This window comes from Panthera uncia, chromosome X (assembly GCF_023721935.1).
Source record: "Panthera uncia isolate 11264 chromosome X, Puncia_PCG_1.0, whole genome shotgun sequence".
NCBI lineage: Eukaryota > Metazoa > Chordata > Mammalia > Carnivora > Felidae > Panthera > Panthera uncia.
In genome coordinates, this window is record NC_064817.1 from 87,383,648 (window position 1) to 87,411,379 (window position 27,732).

A 27,732-nucleotide genomic window follows, 5' to 3' on the forward strand; every position below is an offset into this window, starting at 1 on the left:
TGTAAAATTTTAAAACTTAAATGGATAAATCTCAGAATAATCATGCCAAGAGAAAGAAGCCAGACCCTCCCCCAAAGTGCATACAGAATATGATTTTCTTTATATAAAACTTAAGAAAATGCAAACCAGTCTGTAGTGATAGAAAGCATATCAGTGGTTGGAGGTTGGTGTGAGTTACAGAGGGACACAAGGAAACTTGTGGGGGTGATGGATATATTCACTATCAGAATCGTCATGATGGTTTTGTGGGTGCATACATGTGTCAAAATGTATTTGTGCCATTTAAATATGTACAGTTTGTTGTCTGTCAGTTATACCGCAAGCTGTTTAAAAAGGGATTGAGCAAAATTGAAATTTGATCTTCAAGTCCAGTGATAATATATACATGAAACTAGACATATATTCTATTCCCCGAGTTGACTTTTACTTTTATTGAGGTGTATTTTATACACAAATAACATTTACCATTTTAAGTTTGGCATTTTCAGTTTGGGCAATAATACATAGTCCTGCAACTACCATTGCAGTCAAGATATGGAACATTTCTATTACCCCAAGAAGTTCCCTTGTGCCCTAGGCTTTTCTGAATCTAATGAAATTCCCTTTAAGTTCCTCAGTTTAACTTTGTAAATGCATGTCTCCTGTCAAAATTTAAAGTCCTTGTGATTATTGGGTTTGCATGATTTATGAAAATTGTCAAGTTACTTAAATTGGCATTTCAAAAGAAACTCAAAAGCATTACCATTTGATGAAATGCACTGGTATGTGGATAAGCCAGGACCAATTCCTAGGACAGTTTTAAAGTCCAGCTTTTCTCCACTAATAACTTTTGTGTATGTGCAAATCTTCTTGAGGTGCTGTGCAAAATAGTCCTTGAATACCATAATTGTTGAGCTGAACAAACACCCATTGGAGGGTAATATTGCAGAATATAATCAGATTTTAGTAATGCTATGTATTTGGTTAAGTCAAGTTTGTTTTATTTTTGAAGTATGTGGAGGGATCTTTTGAGAAATACCTGGAACGGTTGGGAGATCCCAAGGTAAGATCAAATACGGGGGTTTAATCTTTTCAGAGTATTTGGAATAGTAAACCGAAGTATTCATTCAGCTGTGTCGCCTTAGCTTTAGTTAGACGCAACCTATTTTCTTAAGTAGCCAGCTGTGTTGAATGAAATAGTTCTTGCAAAAGTTTCGAAGCTGGCAGTTGACCTATTTTGTGTTGAATGTTGAGAATTCTATGTCAACAATTTTATCATCCATAGACTGCAAACAGGACAAGCCTAAGTCCTTTCACTTTAATGGGGGAGGAGGGATGGCAATGAATGTTACAAGAGGTCATTTGTTACATTTTTTATTCAACAGTTCCCCTGATTTGTAGTTATCCTTTATGTGGGAGTAAGCTTCATAAACACATATTTAATTAAAAATAATTTATGTGATTAATTCCATAGTTCTGGACTTAGCATTTACTAAATACCTTGCTAACTTCATAATCTTAACACTAATTCCATTTTTATTGTGCCTTTTAAATCTCTCCTATTAACTGTCCTTTTTACTTCATAGTTAACTGAGAAGGTCTTTAGGACTATTAGTTTCAGAATAAGTTTATGTAAATGAGTAACACAATATCTTAAAACAAGTTATAGTGTGTTCTACAAATTCTTCATTTAAAACATCGCTAAGCATCCAAAATAACTTGTTGAACTTGCAAAACTTTTACCTGATAGCTACAGAATGTTTTTTAAAAGTTTATGTACTATTTATGTTTAGGAAAGTGCTGGCCAGCTGGAAATAAGAGCTCTTTCTCTAATTTATAAGTAAGTTAAATCTTTTTTTTTTAAAGACTGAGTGCATATGTGTCATTGTGTGTAAAGTTTATATTAAAGGCTCTTTGGGATTTGGGAATGATCTGTAGAATGAAGATGTCTAAGTAAAGTTAATTTGTATTAACTTTTGGGTGGAGAGCCTCTAGAGTTTGTGTCCATTTGAATGAAATAAAGGACTTTAAGGAATGCTGGTATTCCTGTAGAAAATCAGAATGTCTCTCTTAGAATTCTTGTCTGTTTAACTTTGTGCCCCTTCAATGCATCTTTAGTGGGGCAATGTAGCTTCCAAGAGGGTAGAAATTGGTTCTTGAAGACAAAAAGATGTTAGATACTATAGTGGTTTGTAGTCCTTCAGAGGGTTACAGTACATAAGCAGATATATGGTATATCTCTGGTATTAAAATTTCATAGGAAAATTAAAAATAAAAAGGCTCTTTAGGCACATGATAATGAACATTTTGAGAAACACTGCTCTATCACTTTGGTCCCCAAAATAGCAAAAGTGGCATTTCTGGAAGCTGTGGGGTTGCACAGAACTATTGAAAAATACTTCTCTAGTGTGGGGTAGAGGCTAGTGGAAATCTTGTTCATTTGAGGAAGTTGATCTGTACATAAGATTTCCTTCACAGTTTTTAGGATGGTGAGATGGCATATACCTTGGTATAGTCTGAATCTTCTGGTTATGGGTACTCATTCAAGTTAGTGTTTTGCAGTCTGCTCATTTCTCACTAAATCCATCAAGAAGTTGTATAGAAGAGGCATTGGGCAGGTGACTAATCAGTTGTTGCTTTTAAGTCAAGGGCCAGCTTTTAAATTGGCTTTCTTTTTGTGTATAGCCCTCGAGCTAAGAATGCTTTCTTCAAAGTTTATAAATGGTTAAATGAAAAGTAGAGTACTGTTACATGGCATGTGAAAATTCTATGAAGTTCAGATTTCAGTGTCTGTAAATTAAGTTTTATTGGAACACAGTCATTTGTGCTTGTTTATCAGGGTCTGACTGCTTTCATGCTACAAAGTCAAAGTTGAGCAAACCATACGGCCTGCAAAAGCTGAAATGCTTATCATCTGGTCTTTTACCAAGTAAAATTTGCCAGCCTATGCTTTAAATAAGTGCGGAGCCCCCAAAACTCAGAAGCACACATACAGTTGGGAACCTATCTTCTTTACTTCTCCTTTTCCCAAATTAAGATATGTTTAAGAAATCCATAGGACTTTAGAGAAGTTGGCTATCTACTTTGAATTAACATTATTTAGCCTCTTTAAACATTCAGATTATTTTATATGAATAAGGTGGGCAGTGTGAAAGCCCAAATACTTGTTCTTATAAACTATCTTCTTGGATATACTAAATTATCTCTTTTCAACCACCTTTGTTTTCTACCTGTGTAGTCGGGATTTCATTCTTTATCGCTGTCCCGGAAAGCCTCCAACTTGTGTCACAGATAATGGCTATGAAGACAAGGTAAGAAGATGAGTGAATGTTTACTAAAATAAAAGAAATTGAATGATGCTGCTGGCTTAACAAGATAATAAGAAATCATTCTTTGTTACCTAATTAATGGGAGGGGGGGAAGCATAGTCTAAATGCCAAGCTTCTCCGCCACCAGCCTTTACCTCTCCATTTAGTCATCCTGAGTGTTGTTAGCCACCCTCCTGAACAGACCTTACCTTACCAGTCCTGTAATAGGTTAAAAAAAAAAACCCAAAAAAACCAAACCTCAATTGGCTCCTTGTTGGCTAGGAGATAAGGTTCAAACCAGGAAGCTAGGCATTTAGTCCCCTTTTCATCTTCACTGTCTTAACAACCTTAGTATATTTTGATTCCAGATACTCCAACTTACACTTTTTTTCTTTTCCTTTGTATCTCCAATGTTAACTCCTTTGAAACTCCCAACTCCCCTGGAGTTCTTTCCTCCCTTTGTGTTCCTTCCTCTAGCATCACCCAAGTAATTCTAATCACATTGTATTTGTTTTCATGCTTATTTCTCTCCTAAATCTTCAGTTTCTTGAGAGCAGGCCAGTGTGCTACTACTGCCCAGTAAGATGCTTGGAAAATAGTAGGAAGCGGTTTTGTTGGTTGAGAACTCTTAGCCGTTAAACAGATTGTTTTTCAGTATACAGTGTTTCTTCCAAAAAATCTGGGTTTTTTGTTTCTGTTTTTGTTTATCTATTTGAGAGAGTGAGGGGGGTGAGGGGGCAGAGAGAGAGAGAATCTTATGCCAGCTCTGCCCTCAGGGTGGAGCCCCACAGGGCACTGGATCCCACAAAGCTGAGATCATGACCTGAGCTGAAACCAAGAGTTAGATGCTTAACTGAGCCACCCAAAAAGTTTTTAAGGAAAAAAGCTTTTATCCCAATTATTTGATTAGTTAGTATAGACTATACAGTAATTGACTTTTTAAGGCTTGTGTCACACCATGGAATATATTTCAGGCAACATTTTTTAAAACTTCTTAATGTTTGCTTATTTGAGAGAGACAGAGACCGTGCCAACAGGGCAAGGGCAGCGAGAGAGGGAGACACAGAATCCGAAGTAGGCTCCAGGTTCCGAGCTTTTTGCACAGAGCCCAATGTGGGGCTTGAACTCAGGAACCAGGGGATCATGATCTGAGCCAGTCGGATGCTTCACGGAGCCGCCCAGGCACCAGTTATATAATGTTTTTAATGTAGATGGGCTCATACTAAACATATTATTTGTTTTCACCTATCCTCATCAGTAATCTAGATCTACCTCATTTTTTTTTTTTTACTAGTTTAATGCCATTATATCGTACTTGCCTACCCACAAGTATGTATCAGAACTATTATTTTATGTTGGGATACCAATACCACCAGGGACACCTCTTCCAATCAAAATGGAACTTCTTGCCACTCGAATAAAGAAACTATACTGTTATCTCTGGAGTTTTTTCTTGCTTATTTATTTAGTTCTGGTTAGCCGGATTCCTTTAACTACTCCTTAACAACTGCCTCCAGTTATTGACCTTTGTTAGTTGGAGTTCCAAGTTCTTCTAGTCCAAATTACAAAGGGCTTCTCTGCTCAAAATCTGTTCACTTTCTTTTGGATTAATAAACTCTTAAACGGAAATAACCCCTCAGAGTGCTCAGAGTGGTGTGAAACTTCATAACTTAAACTTTACCGTGAGTTACTTTAGCTTGACACTTGCCCTCAATACTCTGAAATGGTTTATACTGGTGGAGTTGGAATTGTGATTTCAAAAAAAGGCTAGGGAAGAATAATAGACCTGAAGTAGAGAACTTTATTATTGGAAGAAGTTAGCCCAGATTAGGCAGGAAGGCAGCAAACAGGGGACTTGGAATTTTCTGCCAAAGAAGCTCAGTGGCAACATCCTCCCATAGAACACAAGAGAATCCTCTTTGGTCCCTCAGGTTGCTAATATGAGACGTGGCTTCAGAATCAGATAGACTTGGGGTGCCCGGGTGGCTCTAGTCATTTGAGTGTCCAACTCTTGATTTTGGCTCAGGTCATGATCCCAGGGTTGTGGGATCAAGCCCCATGTCAGGCTCCGTGCTGAGCCTGGAGCCTGCTTAAGATTCATTCCCTCTCTCCTCCTGTTCCCCCTTTCCCCCCCCCTCCCCCGCTCACACTCTTTGTCTCTCAAATAAAAGAAATAAAATAGACTTATGGTTAGATATATCCCTTACTCAAGACAGATTTTTGAACCAAAATTTAAAAAGGTTTTGGAGCTGTTATTCAGACAGTTTTCATCATATAGAGCCTGCAAGCATTTTTACTAAAATATTTTGGTTAGTAAGCATGGCTTTGAATTGTTTGGGAAAACTAGAGACTAAAGATCAGCTAAGAAATTAACTCCTTTTGTAGCTATCTCAGTGCCTTAATTCATTAAGAAAGTCTCTTTAGCAGTATTGTTCCTATATAATGTATTCATATATTACTACTCGGTAGAATGGATAACCTTTTGAGTAAATTAAGTCTCCCCCTGCCCTCATGATCTGAGTTTGGAGTATTTGGATATTTGACATAATTTCTGCAGTCCTTTTTCAAAGTTAAGCTGGGTCTCTTGACTTCTGTTAGGATTTCTACTAGATTTACTCAATTTGTAAAAGTTCCATATTTTTGCAAATTCACAAATCAGAACTTGTTGGCTACATTAATGGGAATGTGATTTAGATTCAGTGTAGCCTTATTAGTGATTTTAATCTTGACATTTAAAAGTCACTTTTGAGGGGCGCCTGGGTGGCTCGGTTGGTTAAGCGTCCGACTTCAGTTCAGGTCATGATCTCACGGTCCGTGAGTTCGAGCCCCGCGTCAGGCTCTGTGCTGACAGCTCAGAGCCTGGAGCCTGTTTCAGATTCTGTGTCTCCCTCTCTCTCTGCCCCTCCCCTGTTCATGCTCTGTCTCTCTCTGTCTCAAAAAAAATAAATAAACGTTAAAAAAAAAAATAAAAAAAAATAAAAGTCACTTTTGAGAACATCTCTTTTGAAAGTTATAGCTAGCATTTATCTTTATTCAAATTTCAAAAATCACTTTTCCTCAGCTTTATTGATATATAATTGGCGTGTTAAGTGAAATGAGTCAGAGACAAGTATTGTGTGATATTACTTAATATGTGGGATCTAAAAAAAAATCACATTTTAAAAAACAAATTCATTCTCAATTTCTGGTTAGCAATTTAATTTCAAGTATTTCATGGTTGTAAGCTATGTAACATTCACTTAATTGTTCTGTGTGTTTTTCTTCAGATTCTACTCTGCTATTCAAGTAATGGCCATTATGATTCAGTGTACTCAAAACAATTTCAGTCAAGTGCAGCTGTTTGCCAGGGTATGTGAAAGCTTTACAAATGGTTAGGTGTGTTTCAGATGATTTTGTTTTCCCATCTTTAAATTGAGGGACCCGCCGTAAGTAACTCTTCTAAGCTGTTTTGTTGGCACCTATTGAAATTGTATACTGGCTTATGGCTGTTTTCACATTGTCCTAAAGAGATCTTACTTTGACAGTTGGAGTTTTGGCTTTTTTTCCTTTAGCTGTACTGTATGAAATTCTCTATAAAGATGTGTTTTTTGTGGATGAAGAAGAGTTGAAGACTGCAGTTGAATTGTTTCGAAGTGGTTCCAAAAAGAACAGAAACCATGCTCTGACTGGCAGCGAGGATGTCCATGTTGACTGCAAGAGTTCAGCTTGTAATAGGTAATAAAGGGAAAGGGGGTGTCAACCTCAAGATCAACATCATCATTTGAAAGTGGAAGGGGCTTGACATACCCACACATATGTATGTGGAGATCCATTTTCTATTGGGGGAAGAGAAATTTTACCAAAAAGGTATGTTGTATTTTGAGATGTTCAGGCTTCGGAGGTTTGATCCAAGTCAGAATCCTTTTTTTTTTTTTTAATTGCTAGAAGTGACTTTAGAACTATCTAACCCCATGATTCTCAAATGGTGCTTGTTAGGAAGGCAGATTCTTGGGCCTAGTTTCACAAAATTTGAGGTGAGAGTGGGGCCAGGAATCTTCTTTTTTTTAACAAGTATATTCCAAATATTCTGATGTAGGTAAGCTGTGGACCATATTATGAGAAAAAGCTGATTGTAAACCAGCACTGTCATTTTGTTAGTTGGTAACTGAGATTCACAGTGGTTACTTGAAGTAGCACACACACATCCAGCTAGTAGAAAAGAATTTCTCAGACTAAGGGGAGTTTTAAGAGCTTTTGAGTGTCTGCCTTTGGTACTTGCTGGAAATATAGATTGTGGCCTCTGAGGAAACAGCTGGTGTGTCAGAGATAATAAAGTAGGTGTTGTCTTCTATTTCTTCTTGATTCCTACTTATGTGAAGGAAATTGATATAGGCTTGGTGCCAGTCAGGTGTCAACCTTGTCTTTTTGTCTTGATTGCAATTTTTTTTTTGTAGAAGAGAGGTTTTTAAACTTACTTGGGAATGCAGGGAGTGGAACTCGTGCATCAGGGTAAAAGTTGCTTCATTCTTCACTGATGATTTGTCCTAAGGATGTCCGGCTTTGGGCAATTATAGTAGTAAAAAAGATGTCCGGCTTTGGGCAATTATAGTAGTAAAAAAAAGCAAGATGTACTAGTTACCTATTGCTTCATGACAGTATTACTACAGATTTTGCAATTTAACACACTTATCTCACAGTTTATGTGGACTAGGAATCTGGGCACAGCTTAGCTGGGTCTTCTGCTTCGGGTCTCACAAGACTGCAGTGAGGTTGTTGGCCAGGATTGAGTTCTTACCTGGAGTTTTGACCGACGAAGGATCCACTTTGACACTCACATCGTTCTTGGCAGCATTTAGTTCTTGAAGCTGTAGGACTGAGAAATGTGTTTTTTGTTGTTGTTGTTGTTTTGCTGGCTGTCAGCCTGAGGGAACCCTCACCTATTTGTCACATGTGGTTGGTGAACATGACTGCTTGCTTCCTTATAGTCAGCAAGGGACCAGCAATACAGGCACTACGTTTTTATGCAAAATAATAATATACATCTTATCTATTAAGAAGCAAACTTGAGGTAGGGGAATCCTACATGGATGTGAACACCAGGAGGCAAAGATCATAGGGACCATCTTAAGAGATGGAGGTATGAAATATAGGAGATAGTCTGCTTAAGTACATTGTAGTACATCCTAATAAAAAGGAAGCATGAATGTAAATGTTGGGGTGAAAAACTATTTGCCTCATTTTTAGACCTTGAGCTAGTTTACCACTAGGTGGTGGTATAGTCATTAGACTTAAAACTCAGCTACTGCCTTTATATAAAGCTCTTTGTTCTAAATCTTTTCAATTAGGAGTGAAGAGTTGGGTGCCTGCTGCAATGTTGAAAATATACCAGAGGGGTGCAATCAAGGAACAGAAGAAGCAAAGGTTTGAAATTTTCTAGGCAAAGAATTTTCATAATCTTGGCTTGTAGCATCATAACTTAAAAGGCCTTAAGTTAAGGTCAAGCAGTCTACATTCTAGTTATATGCGGTGGGGGAGGAGTTCGTGTTTTCCTTTGTGGAAGTTTTAATCTTAAAATGTAAAATGGGTGCTTAATGTTGTCTGAGTATTTATTCTTAATGGAATTGTATAGATTGTTTTCAAAGCAATCTCTGAACACTTCAGAATTTTCAGAAGCTGTTGTTTTCAAATTAAATATTACAAATCCAGTAATAGACACTTTGTGATGAATCTTATGGATGCTAAGGTTTTTCTCTGTCATTAAAGTATGTGATGCTTGCCCTATTCTGTTCAAAGGAAATAGGTAATAATCCTGTTTGAAGAAACAGGAGAAATTTTTACCGTCTTTATAGTCCTAAAATCAAGCAGACAGACCTTTAGTTTGAGGCTAGCTCAATAGGGCAAATACTATTAAAATAATGTTTATTTATGCCCCAAGTTCTGGGAATTTGGGAACAGTAACTACTGGATATGGTGAAATTCTAGGAAAGCAGAAGAAAAAGGAAATTCCTTTGAAAGTTGCAACAGATTTTGACCAAAATGAAATAGAATTTTCAGGTGATTTTAGGGTACAAGAACACTTGCACCTCTCTGTGTATATCAAGATGAGATTTATTGAATAGCCTGACTGAATCTTTAATCTTTGTGTTGCATTGATTTATGTGAGATATATCCTAAATTGTTGGCTGCTTTCAATATTTCCCTTCTGCCATCTAAAACCTTTTAGATTATTTGCATATTGCTTCTTTAATCTCCTGATTTTTAAAATACGCAACAAAACTTACTGTGGCATTTAATTCTTTTTTTAATAAAGAAGGAAAGGGAGGCATATGTACATAGTTAAAAAAAAAAAACAACTTTCTTTCTTCATAGAAGGAACTTTGAAGCTAAGGATGATGATTTTGTAGCATGATTATTTTTGTTTTAGTCTCCAGAGAGTCCATCAAAGATGCTCTTCCCGTATAAGGTGCTTAAAGCCCTGGATCCAGAAATCTATCGTAATGTAGAATTTGATGTTTGGTTGGACAGCAGAAAAGGTAATGAAATATTGACAGCATGCTTTTGAATCCTGACCTCCAGGGGAAAAAAATTTGCAAATTATTTCTAATGAGATGTTTTTAATGTACTGTTATAAAGGACAGCCTTCTACTTTTTAGCTTACTTAATACATGATTTTAAATCGAGAAGAGGAAACAGAAGTGGGGAAGGATCTTTTAGAATCCGATGTTTATCTGGGACTTTTAGTTTTGCAAAGACTGTGGAGATACCCTTTAGATTACTTTGAGTACCCAAAATATGTAACTGTAAATAAGCTTATCTTAGATTTAAAGTGTTAAAACTACTCACTGATAAATGAATAGGTCAGGTGTCCACAAACTGGCCTTTAGAACAAATCTTCCCTGCCACCTGTTCTTGTGTGGTCTGTGAGCTAAGAATGGTCTTTATATTTTTAAATGGCAGAAAAAATTGTAAAAGAACAGTGTATTTTGACACATGAAAATTATTTGAAATTCAATTGTCTATAAGTAGTTTTATGACAGAATTGAGTGGTTGTGACAGGGTCTGTATGACCCACAAAGCTTGAAATACTTACTCTTTACAGAGAAAGTTTGCCAACTGTCGTAATAGGTAATTGTTTATGACTCCCTATAAGAGAACTAAGTTATTCAAATTTGCCCTTAAAGTTCTGCCTTCAAGGTAGCCTTTTAATGTTTCATATTCAACTTCTTGAACCTTGGTGAACCTAGGTATAATTAGCAGTCTAATGATCTAGAATGAGGTGAAGACACAATAAGTTGTTAAAAATAATAAGATGCTTTGAAGAAACTATGTAGTGTTTGTTTTTCATTGAGGTGTGATACTATCAAGTTGTTTCCATTGGTATAACTAAGATTACAGCCTCCCCATTTCCACCTGTGTTTTATAGCACCAAACTATTTTGGCAGGTCTCCTTAAATTAACCACAGAAATAACCTGTCAAGAGTAATGGAATGACCCTTTCGGACTCTTCCCCCACCAGTCCTGCCCCCAGGTTTCAGCTTATAGTAGTAGCATTGTCAAAAACACTGGTAAACGTAAAGTAGAAAATTAAATGGTGTAAAATGGGAAAGGAACCAGTTCAGTTGAGCTTGAATCTTCATTTTCTTTTAATAGAACTTCAAAAAACTGATTACATGGAGTATGCTGGGAGACAGTACTATTTGGGAGACAAGTGTCAGGTTAGTTCGTCCTTTAAAAACTCAGTAATTTGGGGGCGCCTGGGTGGCTCAGTTGGTTAAGTGTTCAGGTCTTGATTTCAGCTCAAGTCATGATCTCATGGTTCATGAGATGGAGATTCACGTCGTCCTCTGCACTGACAGCACAGAACCTGGTTGGGATTCTCTCTCTCCTTCTCTTCCCTCCCCCTGCTCGTGCTCACTCACTCTCTCTAAATAAATAAGCATTAAAAAATTAGTTTTTCCAAGGTTGCAGTTTTAGTTCAACAAAGCTCATTTACAAAATGCTAGAAAAAATTTTTTTAATGGTTGTATTAAATTTTAATTACAAGCTTCTGTGAGATGATGTAAGGATCTTTTTTATCATGTGCCACATCTGTTGAGCCAGACTGGCTGGCAGTGTTTATTAGCAACTGCTTTGATAAGTAGACACTGTACTCTGGGGGAGGAGTTGTATTTTTGTTTGTCAGAAGCCAGATCTGGCAAAAGACTTGAGATTAGATGTATGTTTACTGTCTCCTATTCTCTTTCAGGTTCGCTTGGAATCAGGTGGAAGATACTATAATGCTCATATTCAAGAAGTTGGAAATGAGAATAATTCCGTAACAGTCTTCATTGAAGAATTGGCAGAAAAGTAAGAATACAATAGTTTGTTGTATTACTAAAATCTTTGGCTCTTGATGCCTTTTTGTAGTAGTAAATTGAGAATTGCCAGGATGCTAGTAAGAGATCCAGAGTTACATCTGGTACCAGCTTAAGATGACTTATCTCAGATTGTAAAAGCATATGCTGAAATATGAAATCTCAGTATACTTGTATATAAAAGTTTCCAAATCCCTAGGCTCTAGTCAACTTACCAGAAATACTAAATACAACAGAATTCTGGTATAAAACCATTCATACTAATTGGAAAGCTGGTTTGCTAAACAAGCTTCTGCCTGTACCAAGATAAGCTAGTCTGGTAATTCTCAGACTTTAACATGCCCCAGAATTACCTAGAGAGCTTGTTAAAACAGATTGATGAACTCCATTCCCAGGGTTTCTGGTTTCAGTATATCTGATGGGGCCCAAGAATTTGAACTTCTCAGTAATTTCCAGGTGATAACTAATGGTGTTGGTCCACTTTGAGAACCATTTAACTTGATTAAGCTGCCCTTCTAACCAAAAACTCAGTAGCTTAAAACAAGTTCATTTCTTGTGTTCATTTAGCATTTCATAGTGTGTCAGAAAAGGGGATCCAGGCCATCAAAGGCTCTATCTAGACCCATTTCCATGATCATAGGGAAAAGAGGCGAACATGACAAACCACGTGGTGGTTCTTAAAGCATCTCCTTGTGTTTTATTGGCCAAAGTGGATTACATAGCTGAGCCTGAAGTCAATGGGATGGGAAACTATCATCCTCTTCCAAGGAAAGGCAACAAATATTTGTAGACTAGTCTGTCACAGTCTTTCCTCTGGAACGTGATATATGCTACAAATAGCTGTGAAATTGTACAAATTACTCTTAGGTTTTCTAACCTAAAAAGAAAACCTCACCAGGGTAGCAAGTGTGTCAACAAGTTTAAGTAGAAAATGCTTGAAATGAAGTGGATGGGTGAGGGTATGTATATCCAGTGAAAATTAAGTCTGTGTTGCAGGGGCTTTATGGTGGTATCTTTAATTTTAAGGCATGTTGTTCCACTGGCTAACTTAAAACCAGTTACCCAAGTCACACCTGTTCCTGCCTGGAGTGGAATGCCCAGTCGGAAAGGAAGAGGTTACCAGAAAATTTCCGGGGGCTATGTCCCAGAAATGGGTTTGTATACTGAAGGTTTTTATTCTTTACCCCTTCTTAAGATCTAACGGAAGTCTTGTTCTCAGGTAGAGTTCAGCATTACTGACATTTTGGTATGGAAAACTTTGCTGTGTGCAGTTGTCCTATGCCTTGTAGGTTGCTTAGCATCTTTTGACTGTCTGCTAGATGCCAGTAGCATCTTTCCCACAGTTGCAACAACCAAAAATGTCTCCAGACATTGCCACATGGGTCTCAGGGTGGGGAGGGGCAAAATTGTCTGGTAGAGAACCACTGTTCAGGGGACTTTGTGTTAACAAGCTGGAGTAGATTTTAGACTCTAAAACTTGAAAAGATTTCTCAGAGAACTAGGAAAACACCTCACAGAAGCAGACACTCTATTAGTAACCATAATTTCTGGGAAAATAAGTAATGTAGGTGACCGAATGACTGTGTTTTGATGAGCAAAGCCACCTGAACTAAAGATAGTGTGGAGATGTCCATTGATAGGGGAAATTGCCTGCTGGTTTTGCCCTTCCAAATGGAAGACCTAGTATATCCTTAAAAAATACAGTCATTACCTTCCTGTATTTATTTGGTTTGTTCCCTTAAAAATTCTAGGCATTTGGGTGGGGGGGGGGGATTGGATCTCTTGGTTTGGTTATGAAGCTTATTTCCTACTTTGTTTGCCTGAAAGCTATGTCAGAGATGGACATGAAGCAACGGAAGAAGATGTTCAAAAAAGTTAGAGGAAAAGAGGTTTATGTGACTATGGCTTACGGCAGGGGAGACGCCTTCCTCCCGCCCAGGCTTCAGCACAGCATGCATTATGGGCACGACCCTTCAGTGCACTACGCACAGACAGCTGCCAATGTCCTGTCTAATGAGCATTTCCATCCTCAACATCCACCTCAGAGACAGGGTCGGGGATATGGGATGCCCAGGTAAGGCTTAATTGACTTCCAAGGTAGTGTACATCTCTGTTTAGGTATTGTGAACAATTCCTAGACAGAATTAAAGTAAAATTTAGAAATATCTTAATAGTTTAGCTTTCTTTTATAATCTTTGCTTAGTGGATGGAACTGATGTGTACTTAAATTTTTTTCAAGTGAATTTATTGTATTCTCACTGAACAAATACGGAATGGTTGAAGAGATAAGCTAGAGCTATCAAGATGAGTGTTGTGGATATGGCACTGTATCCACTAATAATGGATAGACCTAATACAAGTAGTGAGGGCAGAACAGCTCTTTCTATTGGGATATTTTTAGAAAAATGTGTTAATTCTATTTAAGTGCCGATAACGTGATAAATAATTCTATTTAAGTGCCAATTACTAGATAAACAGTTTTGTTTTCCTTTCCCTTCTTTCTTAGGGATTCATCTCGCTTTATCAACAGGCATAACATGGAAGCCCCTAAAGTTGGTTTTTACCCTGGCCCAGGTAAAAGGTGTTGCCAGGGCTATGATAACTTCTCCTATAGATCTCGGTAAGTGAATTTTAAATGTTGAAAATCAGAAGATGGGCAAGTTGGGCTTCATTGCTGAGTGACAAATACATGGATTAAATTTTTTTTAGTGTCAGTATTGAGATGTTTGAACAGTTATTTAGAAATTTGGAACAAGTTACCATACCATATTTTAACTTTTTTCCCCTTTTCTCTGAACTACTTAATACTTAAGTTCCTTTAGACGTAGTCACCGCCAGATGCATTGCATGAACAAGGAGTGCCAGTATAGCTTTGCCCCAGAGAATGGACAGATGCCCAGGGGCGTAGAAGAAACCATTACCTTTTATGAAGTTGAGGAAGGGGATGAGACTGCTTATCCAACTTTACCTGTAAGTAGGTCAAAGCTTTAATCAAAAAGCTGTTTACTTTTTCTCTTATTTTTTTTTTTAAGTAAAGGCAGTGTGGATATGTTTTAGCTCTTTGAACAAACTGCAAATAAAACACTTATGGAAACCTTGAGCTTTTATCTTAGAGCTTTTAAAGATGGGAGAGGAGAACTTTTAAAGCTATTTTTAGAGAAAAGGAGTAGAGGTGGACAAATACACTTGCCTTATGGGCTAATATTTTCTGTTTTCTTGATAATTTTCTCACATATTTTGATTCTAAAGTACATTAAAATACAGCTTTTTTTGATGAACTGTGTGTCTTTGGTACAGAGTCATGGAGGGCCCTCCACACTGGTTCCTGCTGCTTCGCGATACTGTGTTGCAAGGCGAGGACATAGCTCAGGCAAACAGACCTTGAACTCAGAAGGGGCCAGTGGCCAGAGTCACAATGGTGAGTCATTTACAGTTAAATGTCTCTTTAAAAGAGGATTCTTGTGGCATTAGTCATCAGGGCTGTGAAGTAGATTTAACAGGTTTTGGTTTTGGGGTCTCACACTGTACGAGTAGCTCATTTTGAATGAGTTCTCAGTTCTTGTCTCAGAGCTTTGCTAGGATTTTAAAGATGTCTTGGTCTTTCTCAGAAGGCCAGACATCTATTTCTATAGGCCACCACATTGTTACAACTTATTTTCAGCTCTCTGCATAGGTCTTTTAGTGAGTTTTGATTTGGTGGGATTTTGGTATAGGAAACATCTGTTCTTTATGAGCAAGGCACTTCTTCTGTTACGGTGAAGACCATTTGTTTGTATATTTTAGGCTTTTCTGTGACTAGCTTCTATTGTACAAAACTGCTATAAAACAGCCTTTGCCTGAAGAAGTCTACTTGACTTAGAACTTTACTATTCATTGTATCCTCTTGGTCATCTACTGTACTAAGTATATTTATAATTTAATCTATTTAACTGTATCCCTCAAAGGAATTTGGTACCCTTGTTTGTTATATGAGGAAATTGAGGTTCAGAGGGTAAATGACCTGGCCAGAGTCATACCTTTAGTAAGTGACAGAGATTTAACTTTTTTATAACTGCTTTATTTAGATATAATCTACATAGCATATAATTCACCTGTTTAAAAAGTGTGCAGTTCAGTGATTTTAGTATAGTCACAGCGGTGAATGACCATCACCACAATCAACTTTAGAACATTTTGTCACCCCAAAAAAGAAATCCTGTACTAATTAGCCGCTCCCCATTTTCTGCACCAACCTCCCTTCCCCCCCAGCCCTAGGCAACCACGAATCTGTTTTCTGTCTCAATGGATTTGCCTATTCTGGACATTTCATACAAGTGTAATCATGCAATATATAGTCTTTTGAGATTGGCAGAGATCACTTTTGAATTTGGGTTTGTCTGACACTAAAGCCTATATGTGTGTTCTTAACAGTTGTTAGGGTGTCTCTCACTATGGGGTGTGCTTATTTTTACCATTTTATCATAAAATGATCCGTAAGCGACAATTCTACTCAAACAATTCTGGAGGAATTGGGTGGATTAAGGCAGTGTCAGGCAGTCTCAGTGACTTGACTTAGCAGTCAAGTTCTTTATTTTCTTGTATGTTCTTCTTTCTACTACTGATGTAGAAGAAAAAAGGTATTTCTGGGAATTTAATGAGGACAAAACATGTAGCACAAGAATCATCTGTGAAGACTTTGTCCCCATGCATGTGCATGCATGTGCTTAAGGGTGTATGTTCTCTGCTCTTCTACTCAGCATGACCCTTTTGTCTTTTCCCTTTAGCTTGGTGGGTACCTTCAGATATACTGCTCACCTGTAGTGGCATATTCAGAGTAATCAAATCTTTGTTCCCACTGTAAATCTTGCTGTCTGGAGTGGTTGCATGTATGTGTTTGATAAGTGACATGTTTAAGAATCAAATCCAGTTTTGACCTGTGGAGTTTTATTTGGTGGAAAACTGTCCAATTGATGATTAATTTTCTCTGCATTTCAATGGTATTGTAGTCTTAAAGCAAAATACTTTAGTTCACTGAGCCATCCTCTGAGAACAAACCAACTTTAAAAGTATTATTTACTTAAAACAGCCTGAGAAACAGATGAGGCATGATACACCCCTTTAATGTCTACTTAAGCAAACTATGGGTCATACTTAGTACTTTACAGACACCATTTACTATATATATTAAGCACCATGTTCTGTTCTTTTCACCCCCTATGAGCTGGGTACTGTTACCCCTGTTTTATAGTGCAGAAATTGATGCACTATAACCCACTTAAAGTGATGTTAAGTTCTATAAGTTAGTCAGGATTCAAATCTAGACAGCCCTAACTCCAGAGCCAGTGAATTTAATCATCGTACTCTACTGCTTGACTGGAAAGATTGGATACAGCTCTGGGTTTTTCACCTCTGCCTGAACTCTTAAGAACTAAGGAAATTTTCAGAGGAGGAATTTGTCCTGTTTACTGTCAGTCCCTGGCTTCTATATCTGTTAACTGGTATGAAAGATCAAATCACCTGTTTCAAGGACATAGACATTTTAGTTTTGAATATATATCCATAAAACTTGAGAAAAAGCAAGTGCTGGCCATCTGGCTCTGCTGAGCTGAAAAGCCCTACATAAACACTTCTTCTGTCTTTTTTTATAGGGAGATATCATGAAGATTATATTTATCCTTCAGGTCAGTGAGATCTAGATATACTCTGACATTCTTCATTGTTTATACAATTTTAAATTGTAAAATAATGCTCATGTTTTACTTTACTTTGGCTATATTCTCTAGAACCAGACTATGAAACTTCAGGTGTTTATAGCACAACTGAATCTACAGCAAACTTGGTAGGTATTTCATAATAATGGCAAGCACTTCTGTCTCCTGTGTACTAGGGCACTGTTCTCAGAGCTATATATAGAAATATATTTAAATCAGAACAACCCTATGAGGTAGGGTTTCACTCCCATTTTGTAGATGAAGAAATTAAGACCCTGGTGTTAATGTATTTAGAGATCGTCCTAATGTGTTGATATAAGAGGAAATTCGGACACTGGTAGTGATGATTTTTTTTTAGGGGATTTTATTATGATTTTTCAGTAAGAGTGGGCCACAAGTCTTAGTAACTTCACATAACAAAAGTTTGTTTCTTGGTTCTGCTTCACGTCCACTGGAGGTCTACAGGAGGGCTCTGCTCAGGGACTTGGGCTGATAGAAGCTCCATTAAAAGGGTAGTGAATGATGCACTGGCTCATAACAGCCTCCACCTGGAGATGACACATGTCATTTACTTTTTCATCTGCCAGAGCATGCTCCACTGAAGAGTCTAATTTCTATGTGCCTGAAAGTCAAAAAGTTTGAAATATTTAACAGCACTAAGGACCACAACATTCAACTCAAACTCCCTCCCACAGGCAGATTACTTGCTTCCACCTCAAGGGAGGCAATCTAGAAATCTTATTCAGTGTAATTAAACTCAGAGCCCAAGGTTTCTGGGAAATGTGTAGTGTTCTCTGAATTGGGTCCAGATGTGGCTCATCTTCATTTGGAGGCCTAAAACCAAAGATACAAAGTTATTTCATCCCTACGCACCCAATTTACAGTGGTGGAGCCGACTGAAGAATGGCAGTAAAAATTCCCATTCAGAAAGGGGAAAATGGGAGAAACACAGTTCATGGCCTGTAGGTGACATCCTGGACAGACAACCTAGACATGGGGACTCTTCCCTGGAGAGGCTCTCTGATTCATTGCTTTCTGGGGCTCTTGGTTGCTCCAAGGCCCTTCTTTCCTTGGCCATATTTGAAGTAGGCATTGGAGAATAGTCCTTCTTGGCAGCTGAGGAGCTTTCTCAGCCTGCTTCTCATTCAAAGAAAATTGGAGCCCAAGGCTTATTTTATCTCAGTTGGATGGTTTTAGTTCTCATAGTGTCTTTGGCTGCGTGATTAATTTATTATGCTGCTTCTCTGTTTGATTCCTATTAGTTTTATATGCCGGTAGCCATACTGACATTTCTTGTTCTATAGATATACTACTTAGATTTGCTATAATTTGCTTTCTTATTCCTCTCTCTCTCTGTCTCTACTTGATTGCAAGTACCTGGGCTTCTCAGGGATGGAGGAACCATACTTTTAGGGGCTTTTCCGTGAGCCATTTTGTCCAAGAGCAAGGATTCAATGGATATTGCATCCTTAGTTGGACACATGCTTTGAGATATCTTAATGTAGTCAGATTTTAACAGTGACTTGAGTTCTGCTTCAAAGCCAAGTTTTAACTGCTCTTCGTTGTCCAAAGCACTTAATCAATTTTATATTTTACAGTTTGGGGTTGAAGCAGTTACCTCTTCAACCCTGTAAGTCTCTGTATTCAAGGATTCTCTATTCCGTTTCATTCCTGCCTACAAACTACTTTTTCTATACACACCTGTCTTAAAATAGGTTGCTGAACTCTGCCAACAGTAATCAAAACACAAAACGAACATTGTTTTCCAGACCTCCCCTAGGAGCTACAAGCTCATAATCTCCTTTTCAAGTGACATTTTTGTTACAGTAGCACCCTACTTCTAATTACCAGAATACCATTTCAGTACAGCTAAGTTATGCTACAGTAACACTCCCCCCCCCACACCCCAAATCTTAGTGGTTTAACACAGGACAGTTGTTCTTGCTAATCCTGTGTCTAGTGTAGGTTGGTAGCAGGCTTTTGTTTGTCATAGTCACTTAGGGGACCCAGACTAATGGACATGGGCTTTCACAGGTACTTTGGAGAACTAAATAAGGTAATTGAACACTGGCTTTTAATACTTCTGCTCGTATTTCATTGACCAGATGTATCACATGGCCACACCTAACTTAAGATGGGGCCAGGAAGAACAGCTGACCATGTACTCCGAAGGAGAACTGGGATATTTTTAAGAACTTGTTCTCTAGAACAGAGAACTTTGTTCTCGAACTATGGCAAATCTTAATTTCACATAACTGAATTTTTGTTTTCACTGTTCAGGTGATACATTTTAGGAATGAAGAGAACTATGATATGTGATTCTCTTCCCCTTATTTCTCCTTCCCTTTCCTTGTCCCTTCTAGAGGAATAGTTTTTTCCCCCACTCTGCCATTATTATTCTCCTCGTCGGCTTTTTATGCCATTTCTTTAAATAGCCACCCTAGTGATTTCACTCCAGTGAAAAAGCAAGCAAAAATCTCACCATCCAGTTTGACAAGAGTAGATACTTAATTTCTTTCTGTCCCTTTATCATTTGTCACATGTTCCTTTTTGTTCTGAATTTCCATTATCATACATCCCGGGTAACTTTCAGTCCCTTCAGGATGTGCTCCACTCCCACACCCCAGTCACCAACGCTGTAGCAAGTTTTTAAGTAATTTTTATCACAGCATGCTGTGGGGAGAGGTTCAACGCAGGACTTAAAGATGTCCAGGCTTCAGAGCCTTGTAACAAAACTGTGAACATTTATTGAAACTTCTTATTTCTGTGCCCAACTCTCAACTGAATCCTTCTGTAGAATTGTTTAACATTCACCCTGGGCTTTCTGAGCCAAAGCCAAAGTTTGCTTTTTGGCAGGTGCGTTGGGTGTACTTGAGCACAAACTTTAGAAATGTGCAGTCTTAGATCCACGTTAACTTGGGCTCACCTTTGTCACAGTGTGGTTCCTCTTGTTTTCTGCGATTACTTCCCTTGATTCCCTCTATGTTACTTTCATTATTAAGCCAATTTCTGCTGCTAGGTTTTTTGTTTTTGTTGTGATGACTATTTGTCCTGCTTAGCTCTGAGCCTTTTAAAATCTTTTTTACTTTCACAAAGAGGGTCTTGGACCAGAGGGGAGTGGTTACTTGGAGTATACTCCATCCTGCTTAGATAGGATACAGCTGAATAACCAGATATCCACCCTTGTACCAAGCTGCATCTTTATTTGGAATACTTTCTTTTAGCAACACTGTTCTTGGTCCTACCGATTTCGAAGCCTTTTAAGGCAACAAAGGCCACTGAGAAATGTTTAAATTACAGTCCTCTATTACATTTTAGTACCTACATTGGACTAGAATTGGATATGATCAGGATCTCTGTAGATAGGAAATAGCACAATCACGTGAATCAGGCACTACAGTGATACCTTTTGGAATGTTCTGTTAGTAGTTGCTTCCAAATCTGAACACTTTCAGGACAGAGCACTTTTCACCTAATTTAAGAAGATATTGAAATAAAGCAGATCTTTTATCGATGTGCTATTTGGTTTCTTGATTCACCTTATTTAACTATACTTCTGTATTCATTAAAGTCTCTTCAGGACAGAAGACCATGTTCTATGTCTCCTCAGGACACAGTTACCTCATACAACTATCCCCAGAAGGTAATCTTCATAGTGTTCTCAAACAATCAGTTGGGGGGAAATGACTTTTTTCCTTTTTGTTCTCCTTGCCCTTCATCTTATTTAAAAAACCTTTTTTAATGTTTGTTTATTTTTGAGAGAGAGAGAGTGAGTGTGAGTAGGGGAGAGGGGCAGAGAGAGACAGAATCCGAAGCAGGCTCCAGGCTCTGAGCTGTCAGCACAGAGCCCAGTGCGGGGTTAGAACCCACGAACCATGAGGTCATGACCTGAACCGAGGTTGGATACTTAACCCACTGAGCCACCCAGGCTCCCCTAAAAGAAGTTGTTTATATATATATCCTTATCTTAACTATTACTGTACTTTGTGGTGCCTGGCACAGTGCTTAGTAAATTCATTCAACAAATTGATAATCTCCTGTGTTCTAGACACATTCTGTGTGTTGACGTTTGACTACTCATAGTCTCTTTATTCCGAACCTCTTATAAGCAAATTAATATGAATTCGCTGTCAATTCGGTCATTTGCTGAAACTTAAATGTGAAGAATACAGACTTGGCATCAAAAAGGTAGCTGAAACCATAGGAGTGAATAAGATCATCCTGGGAAAAGGAAGAGATTGAGAAGAGCATCCAGAACAGAGCCTGTAGATCACCAAATTTTAGCAGATAGGTAGAGAAGGAATAGCCAAGGAGGGGGTGGGGAGAGGAGAGTGTATTATTCTGGAAGCCCTAGTAAGAGAATGTTTCAAGGAGCAGTCAAGTGTCAGTTGCTGCCAAAAGGTCAGGCAACATAAGGACTAGCAAGATTCTACTAGGATATGTTGCGATGAAGAACACTGGTGACTTTGAATTTGGTTTCTGAGGACCAGAACGGGTAGCAGCCACACAGCGATGGGTGGTAAGAAAATGGAGACTGCATTGAGAACAGTGTGTTCAAGAAGGGTCTGTTGTTATTTGTTGAGCATATCTCTGTGCACAGCACTGTATTGAGTGTTGTGGCCTACTCAGACAAATCAATTGCAGTCACATGAAGCTTACACGCAAAAAAGCAAAGTACCTTTTCTATTAAAAAAAAATTAAAAACAAAGTGCATTAGCATGGGGGAAATGGACACACATGTAAAAATAAATGTAACAGTATCTGGATAACACGTAGGAAATGCAGAGGTTACCTGTTTGGGGAGAGGGGAACTAGGCAGATGGAGGATAGGGGTTGGAAGGAAACATTCCATTGTATATAATTTCATACTTGATTTTTGAATCTTATTAATGTATCACCTTTTCAGAAAAATAATAAATTAAAAATTTACAAATCTTAAAGGTAATTGTGGTCTCCTAAAAGAAATAATCTTCTTATTTATATAGGGTTTACATAAAGATTAATTTCTCAGTGTTGTCGTTATCAAAATACACTGTATCCTGAAATAGAGGATCAGAAAAGAGCCTCCTGGTGTTTGAGAAATCCCTAAACTTTAAAACTTTTTTCTACACTTACAGGTGATGGCAAATTCTGCAGCAGGTGCAGCTTCCTGTGCCAATAATGTTCCGGCTCCAGTCTTACCTAGCTGTGCAGCAGCTAATGAAGCTAGTAGTACCGCTTCAGCCTCCTCACAGAATGCTATACCGCCTCTACTCGTGTCTCCATCTATGCAAGGCAGGCCGGGTAGGTTGTTAGTGGTTGCTGACTTGGGGAAGCCTCCTTTCCTATTCGTGAACACGCATAGAACGACAATTATAGTGATTAGATAGGGCTACTTTAATTTCTAGTATTAAATTAGTTTAACCTACTTAATAACGTATGTTCTGTAGTTGAGGAATCCTTGAAATTTGAGAGCCAGGATTTCAATATTTATCTTGGCTTAGATACGATTTTGTAGCTGGAAACTTCGAGGACTTTACTAATTTCTTAAACTTTCAGTTTTATTATACAGGAATGAAAGTAGAGGTGTTTCATACTTCACAGAATTCCTGAAAAGTTTGCTGTGAAATATATTTTTATATAATCATTTTCTCATGAAAGAATATAGGCTCTAGAATTTAAGAAATTTAGGTTAGATTCTTGGTTTTGCAACTCACTAGCTATGTAATTTTGGACAAGTTATCGAGCCTTTTCGTAGCTTGGGGGTACTGATAGTACCAATTTATGAAGTGGTTGTGAAATTCTAATGAGTTAATACAATTTAATGCTCTCAGAATTCTGAGAAGGTGGTGGCAAAAACAGGATAGCTATTTAATCTGAGGCTTCAAATAAAAATGGAAATAGCAAAACCAAAACCCGTGGACAACATTTATAATAAAATTAGGTGACAGGGTATCCCCACACGCCCAAAACTTAAGCAGGTAGAACAAACCACCAGTCCCAGGACTGCATGCTATAAGTTTCTATGTGGGAGCAAGAAGATGGAAGGAAGCATCGGGGATGTTGTCTGATGGACCTGGGAACAGGAGAACCCCAAAAGAGCTAAAAAGAATTCACTGGAAACTGGGGCAGCCAATTCGGAAGGAGCACCTAAGACTGGGAAGGGATTTGACCTCTCCAGTACTAGGTGAGTGCTTTGGGCACATGGTAAAGGGAATGAAGGGCTTGGAGCAATCTGGCCCCTAAGAACTCTCAAAACTGACCTGCCAGGGCTCCCTTTTAAGATAGTACTCCTCACTGGGGAGAAACTGCTGGGAGTGGAATCAGAATTGATCAGGACAGGGAAAAGAGCCTATCCAGACTGAAGCTGAGAACAGAGCCAAGGAATCCTAGAAAGCAGTCTTGGGTTTGAACACTACCAAAAACCAGAACAATCCTGTATCCACCTCATTCTAAAGTTGGTGAAAAATAATTTCACGTAACAAAGAAGCAGTAAGGTCAAATCCTATACTAAGATGTTTTAAGAACAAAAAAGAATAACCTGTGTATAGGCAGTAAAAACATGTCAAGAGGGGCGCCTGGGTGACGCAGTTGGTTAAGCGTCCGACTTCAGCCAGGTCACGATCTCGCGGTCTGTGAGTTCGAGCCCCGCGTCAGGCTCTGGGCTGATGGCTCGGAGCCTGGAGCCTGTTTCCGATTCTGTGTCTCCCTCTCTCTCTGCCCCTCCCCCGTTCATGCTCTGTCTCTCTCTGTCCCAAAAATGAATGAAAAACGTTGAAAAAAAAATTTAAAAAAAAAATTAAAAAAAAAAAAAACATGTCAAGAAATGTGCTCACTAATGCAACTAAACAAACACCTATTTCAGAATGAGCTAAAGATCAGATAATCTAAAACATTAGAGTATAACTAACTGGAATTCGAATAAAAACTTAAAAAAATAACAAATCAGAATTTAAAAAACTCAAATTAGGTGACAACACAGGAAAGCATTAGAAATGGCAGAAAGTCATTTCAGTACTGAAGACTGAACTATAAAGGACATGATCAGGTATATACAAAGATGATGCTTTATTTTTTTGTAATTTTTTTCAATGTTTTTATTTTTGAGAGAGAGAGAGAGAGAGAGAGGGACAGAGCATGAACAGGGGAGGGGCAGAGAGGGAGAGACAGAATCCAAAGCAGGCTCCAGACTCAGCTGTCAGCACAGAGCCCGACGTGGGGCTCATCACGGGCTGTGAGATCATGACCTGAGCCAAAATTGGATGCTTAACCAACTGAGCCGCCCAGGCGCCCCCCGATGACACTTTAAAAGAAAGATGGAAGAAGGGGAGGGGGAATTGAAAATGAAGAAAAGGAAGATGAAGATTCAAAAGTGACATGTTAAACATTAGGCAAAGGAGATCAGTGATAGAAGTCTCTGAAGAAGAAAACCAAAGTAAGGGAAAAGAACAAATACTGAAAACTATAATTCAGAAAATTTTTCCTGAAATTAAAAATCTTTAAAACTATATACTGAAGCAACACTCTGTATATTTGAGAATAATGACTCAAAACAGCCTACCAAGGTATTCTAGTAAAATGAGTGGTCTTTAAAGAGAAAGTCCTTTGTCCAGATAAAAGAGTCTATGGAATATAAAAGAAGTAAAATATAAGCATCAAACTTTCACAGAAGTGCTTCATGCTAGAAGAAAATGGAGTAACATTTAAAATAAGCAACGTATAAACCAAAGATTTTATGTGCAACCAAACTTAATTTAGAAGAGAGTAAGAATTCAGAGGATATTATTTGCATGAGCCCTTCCTGAACAATCTACTAAAGCTATGCTGTCAACCAGGGTAATTACTGGCCACATGTAAAAATTTAAGTTTTAGTTAATTGCAATTAAATAAATCTTCAGTTCCTCACTTGCACCAACCACATGCCAAGTGCTCAAAGCCACATGTGGCCAGTGGCTAGCATATTGGACAGCAGAGATCCAGGATATTTCTACCATCACTGAAAGTTGTATTAGATGGACTTCAGTGTGCCAGAGGAGTTGACTTTTAGACTACCAAAACAAGTTAAGGATATCAACAATAAGACCTGATGGGAAGTATTAAACGTATAATTACCTAAAGAATGAAGACAAAATGAGGGCTAAGAGGTAGACAGTCGACTATGGAATAGTGATAACCTTATGTTTGGACAAGGCAGATATTGTATAGCTACTTTTTAAAGTTTTTTGTTAGTGTTTATTTTTGAAAGAGAAGGAGAGTGTCTGCGTGCAAGAGGTAGGTAGGAGCAGAGGAGAGAGGGAGACACAGAATCCAAAGCAGGCTCCAGGCTCTGAGCTGTCAGCACAGAGCCTGACACAGGGCTTGAACTCAAGAACAGCAAGATCATGACCTAAACGAAGTCCGACTTAACTCCTTAACCGACTGAGCCACCCAGGCACTGCTTATATCGTTATTTTTATTTAAAAAAATTTTTTTAATAATTTATTTCTGAGAGAAAAAAAATATGTGACCGTGGGAGGGGCAGAGAGAGACACAGAATCCGAAGCAGGCTCCATGCTCCGAGCTGTCAGCACAGGGCCCCACACGGGACTCCCAACTCCTGAACCGTGAGATCATGACCTGAGCCAAAGTCGGATGCTTACCGACTGAGCCACCCAGCATCCCTATAGCTGTTTTTAAGAATAGGAGAATTGACAGACCATCTGCCAAGCATTTTTAATACTCAATAATTACATCAGGTTCTTTTATTTAGATAATCAGATTCTTATTCTGAGGCTGTAATGTCAACTAAAATGAGTAAGTGTGGGATATTTTAATTTTACCCCTTGTGTCCTTGCAAACCAGGAGGCTCAGTATGGAAGGAAGGTAATATGGATATAATAAGGCTAAAGAAAAGCTTTTATGGTGTCCAATTTGAATTGGAAGTATCGATATAACTTCAGGTATTTTATCTTTAGATATATGTGTATATATTTACCAGCTCTGTCCATTGAAAGGGCCCAGAAACAATATTTTTAGCACTGATTTTGTGGTCTTGAAATGTCATTTCTCACTTAAAAAAAAAAAACAAAAACAGTTTTGTGGAGAAATGGCTGCTGATTTCCAGGTCTGGGTGGGAAATGTTCAAGATGAGCCTTTATCGTTTCATCATGCCTGATAGCAAAGAAGCTACCAGAGTATTGGGGCCATGTCAGAAAGCACTCAGGAGCCATCTTAAAGAGGTTCTCAACTGACCAAAGACATAACAATTTGGGCCTCAACAGTGATAATCGAAGCAGACTGGAACAGACCAAATATGTTAAATTTAAAAGTTCTTAATGATATTTTAAAAATTGGTCACCTTAGGAGGGTGATGAGAAACCAGTTCATTTTCTTAAAAACTGGAAAATAAAGTGAAAGAATCAAGTGTTTATCATGCCTACCTTCTATGAACTGTACCACCGGGTAACCAAATAGTAGATGAGGAGAATTGTTCTTACGTATTAGTATTCTAACTAATCAGTGAAGATAATCATTTTGCATTCCTTACTGAATGAGTGTTAAACAGCAGTAGCTATGAAGGTTGCAGAAATATTACCTATAGATGTGCCAAAGGAATCAATCCTGAGTCTGATCCAGTCTCCTGGATCTAGCTGCCTGTTTGCAGGAAATACAGAAGAACATGTTGAAACATACCATCACTATATAATCGGGAAAATCCAGACTCTGGGAAACTCAACAGGTCACAGGTCCCAGATTCTTCAAAAGAAAAACTGAAAGGAAATGACAGGGATGGAGAAAGGATCAATAGATTCAATTTAAAGAGATTCAGGATATCAGCTTTAAAAAACCAGGAATACACATTTGGGTGACAAAATTCCTAGAACCATGAAGGAATGATTACTGTGAAAAGGTAAATGGTTAAAATATGGTGGGGAGAGAGGTTTGTGATTGGGGTGGGGCACACAAGTTTTCTGGAGTGGCTGGCAAAGTCTTATTTCTTGATCTAGATAGTATCCACCTTAAATACTTCGTTTTGATTTGTTTTCTGTATCTGATAGTTTAAAAATTAAGTACTTACTAGCACAGTGCCTACAACAAAAACATTCAATATATGATACTGATGACCAGAGAAATTTTTCACTGAAAATGTTAAATGTAGACCCCGGTTTTACCGTGTGCCAATTGCAAGGAAAAACATTGGGTGCTGAACTTAAAAGAAAATCAAGTGACTGATGAATCAAGCATTGGAATGCCTCATGTATGCACAGTTTATTCAAAGCTTACCATTTTTAAAATGCCAGATTTGTGTTCTTTGTTGACGTTCCTAAAAATGTGTGCTACCTTCATTTATTTTCTTTTTGTTCTTTGAGTCACTTCTCAACCCCAGTTATAACTCTACTAGGTCATGGCTGCTTTTTAATTGCTCTTTAACATTCCATTCACTCCTCTAGATGAATCAACTCA

At 38.1% G+C, this 27,732-nt stretch overlaps 1 protein-coding gene and 1 long non-coding RNA gene across 2 annotated transcripts in view; one reads left to right on the forward strand and one right to left on the reverse strand.

Annotated features, from left to right (window-relative positions):
* Positions 1 to 27,732, forward strand: part of ALG13 (ALG13 UDP-N-acetylglucosaminyltransferase subunit) — a 61,288-nt gene that overhangs the window by 22,804 nt on the left and 10,752 nt on the right. Inside the window, 18 exon segments of the mRNA XM_049644200.1 lie at positions 992 to 1,042; positions 1,773 to 1,819; positions 3,218 to 3,290; positions 6,554 to 6,635; positions 6,839 to 7,001; positions 8,612 to 8,687; positions 9,691 to 9,799; positions 10,917 to 10,981; positions 11,512 to 11,612; positions 12,647 to 12,774; positions 13,448 to 13,694; positions 14,127 to 14,240; positions 14,434 to 14,590; positions 14,918 to 15,038; positions 17,248 to 17,280; positions 17,383 to 17,438; positions 20,882 to 20,953; positions 22,428 to 22,593. Coding sequence (XP_049500157.1) covers positions 992 to 1,042; positions 1,773 to 1,819; positions 3,218 to 3,290; positions 6,554 to 6,635; positions 6,839 to 7,001; positions 8,612 to 8,687; positions 9,691 to 9,799; positions 10,917 to 10,981; positions 11,512 to 11,612; positions 12,647 to 12,774; positions 13,448 to 13,694; positions 14,127 to 14,240; positions 14,434 to 14,590; positions 14,918 to 15,038; positions 17,248 to 17,280; positions 17,383 to 17,438; positions 20,882 to 20,953; positions 22,428 to 22,593 — 1,861 coding nt within the window.
* On the reverse strand, positions 17,676 to 27,688 carry LOC125931911 (uncharacterized). The gene is made up of 4 exons (XR_007460506.1): positions 27,553 to 27,688; positions 26,864 to 27,038; positions 22,492 to 22,634; positions 17,676 to 17,932 (listed from the first exon to the last, which is right to left on the reverse strand). It is a non-coding gene; the product is annotated as an uncharacterized LOC125931911 (long non-coding RNA).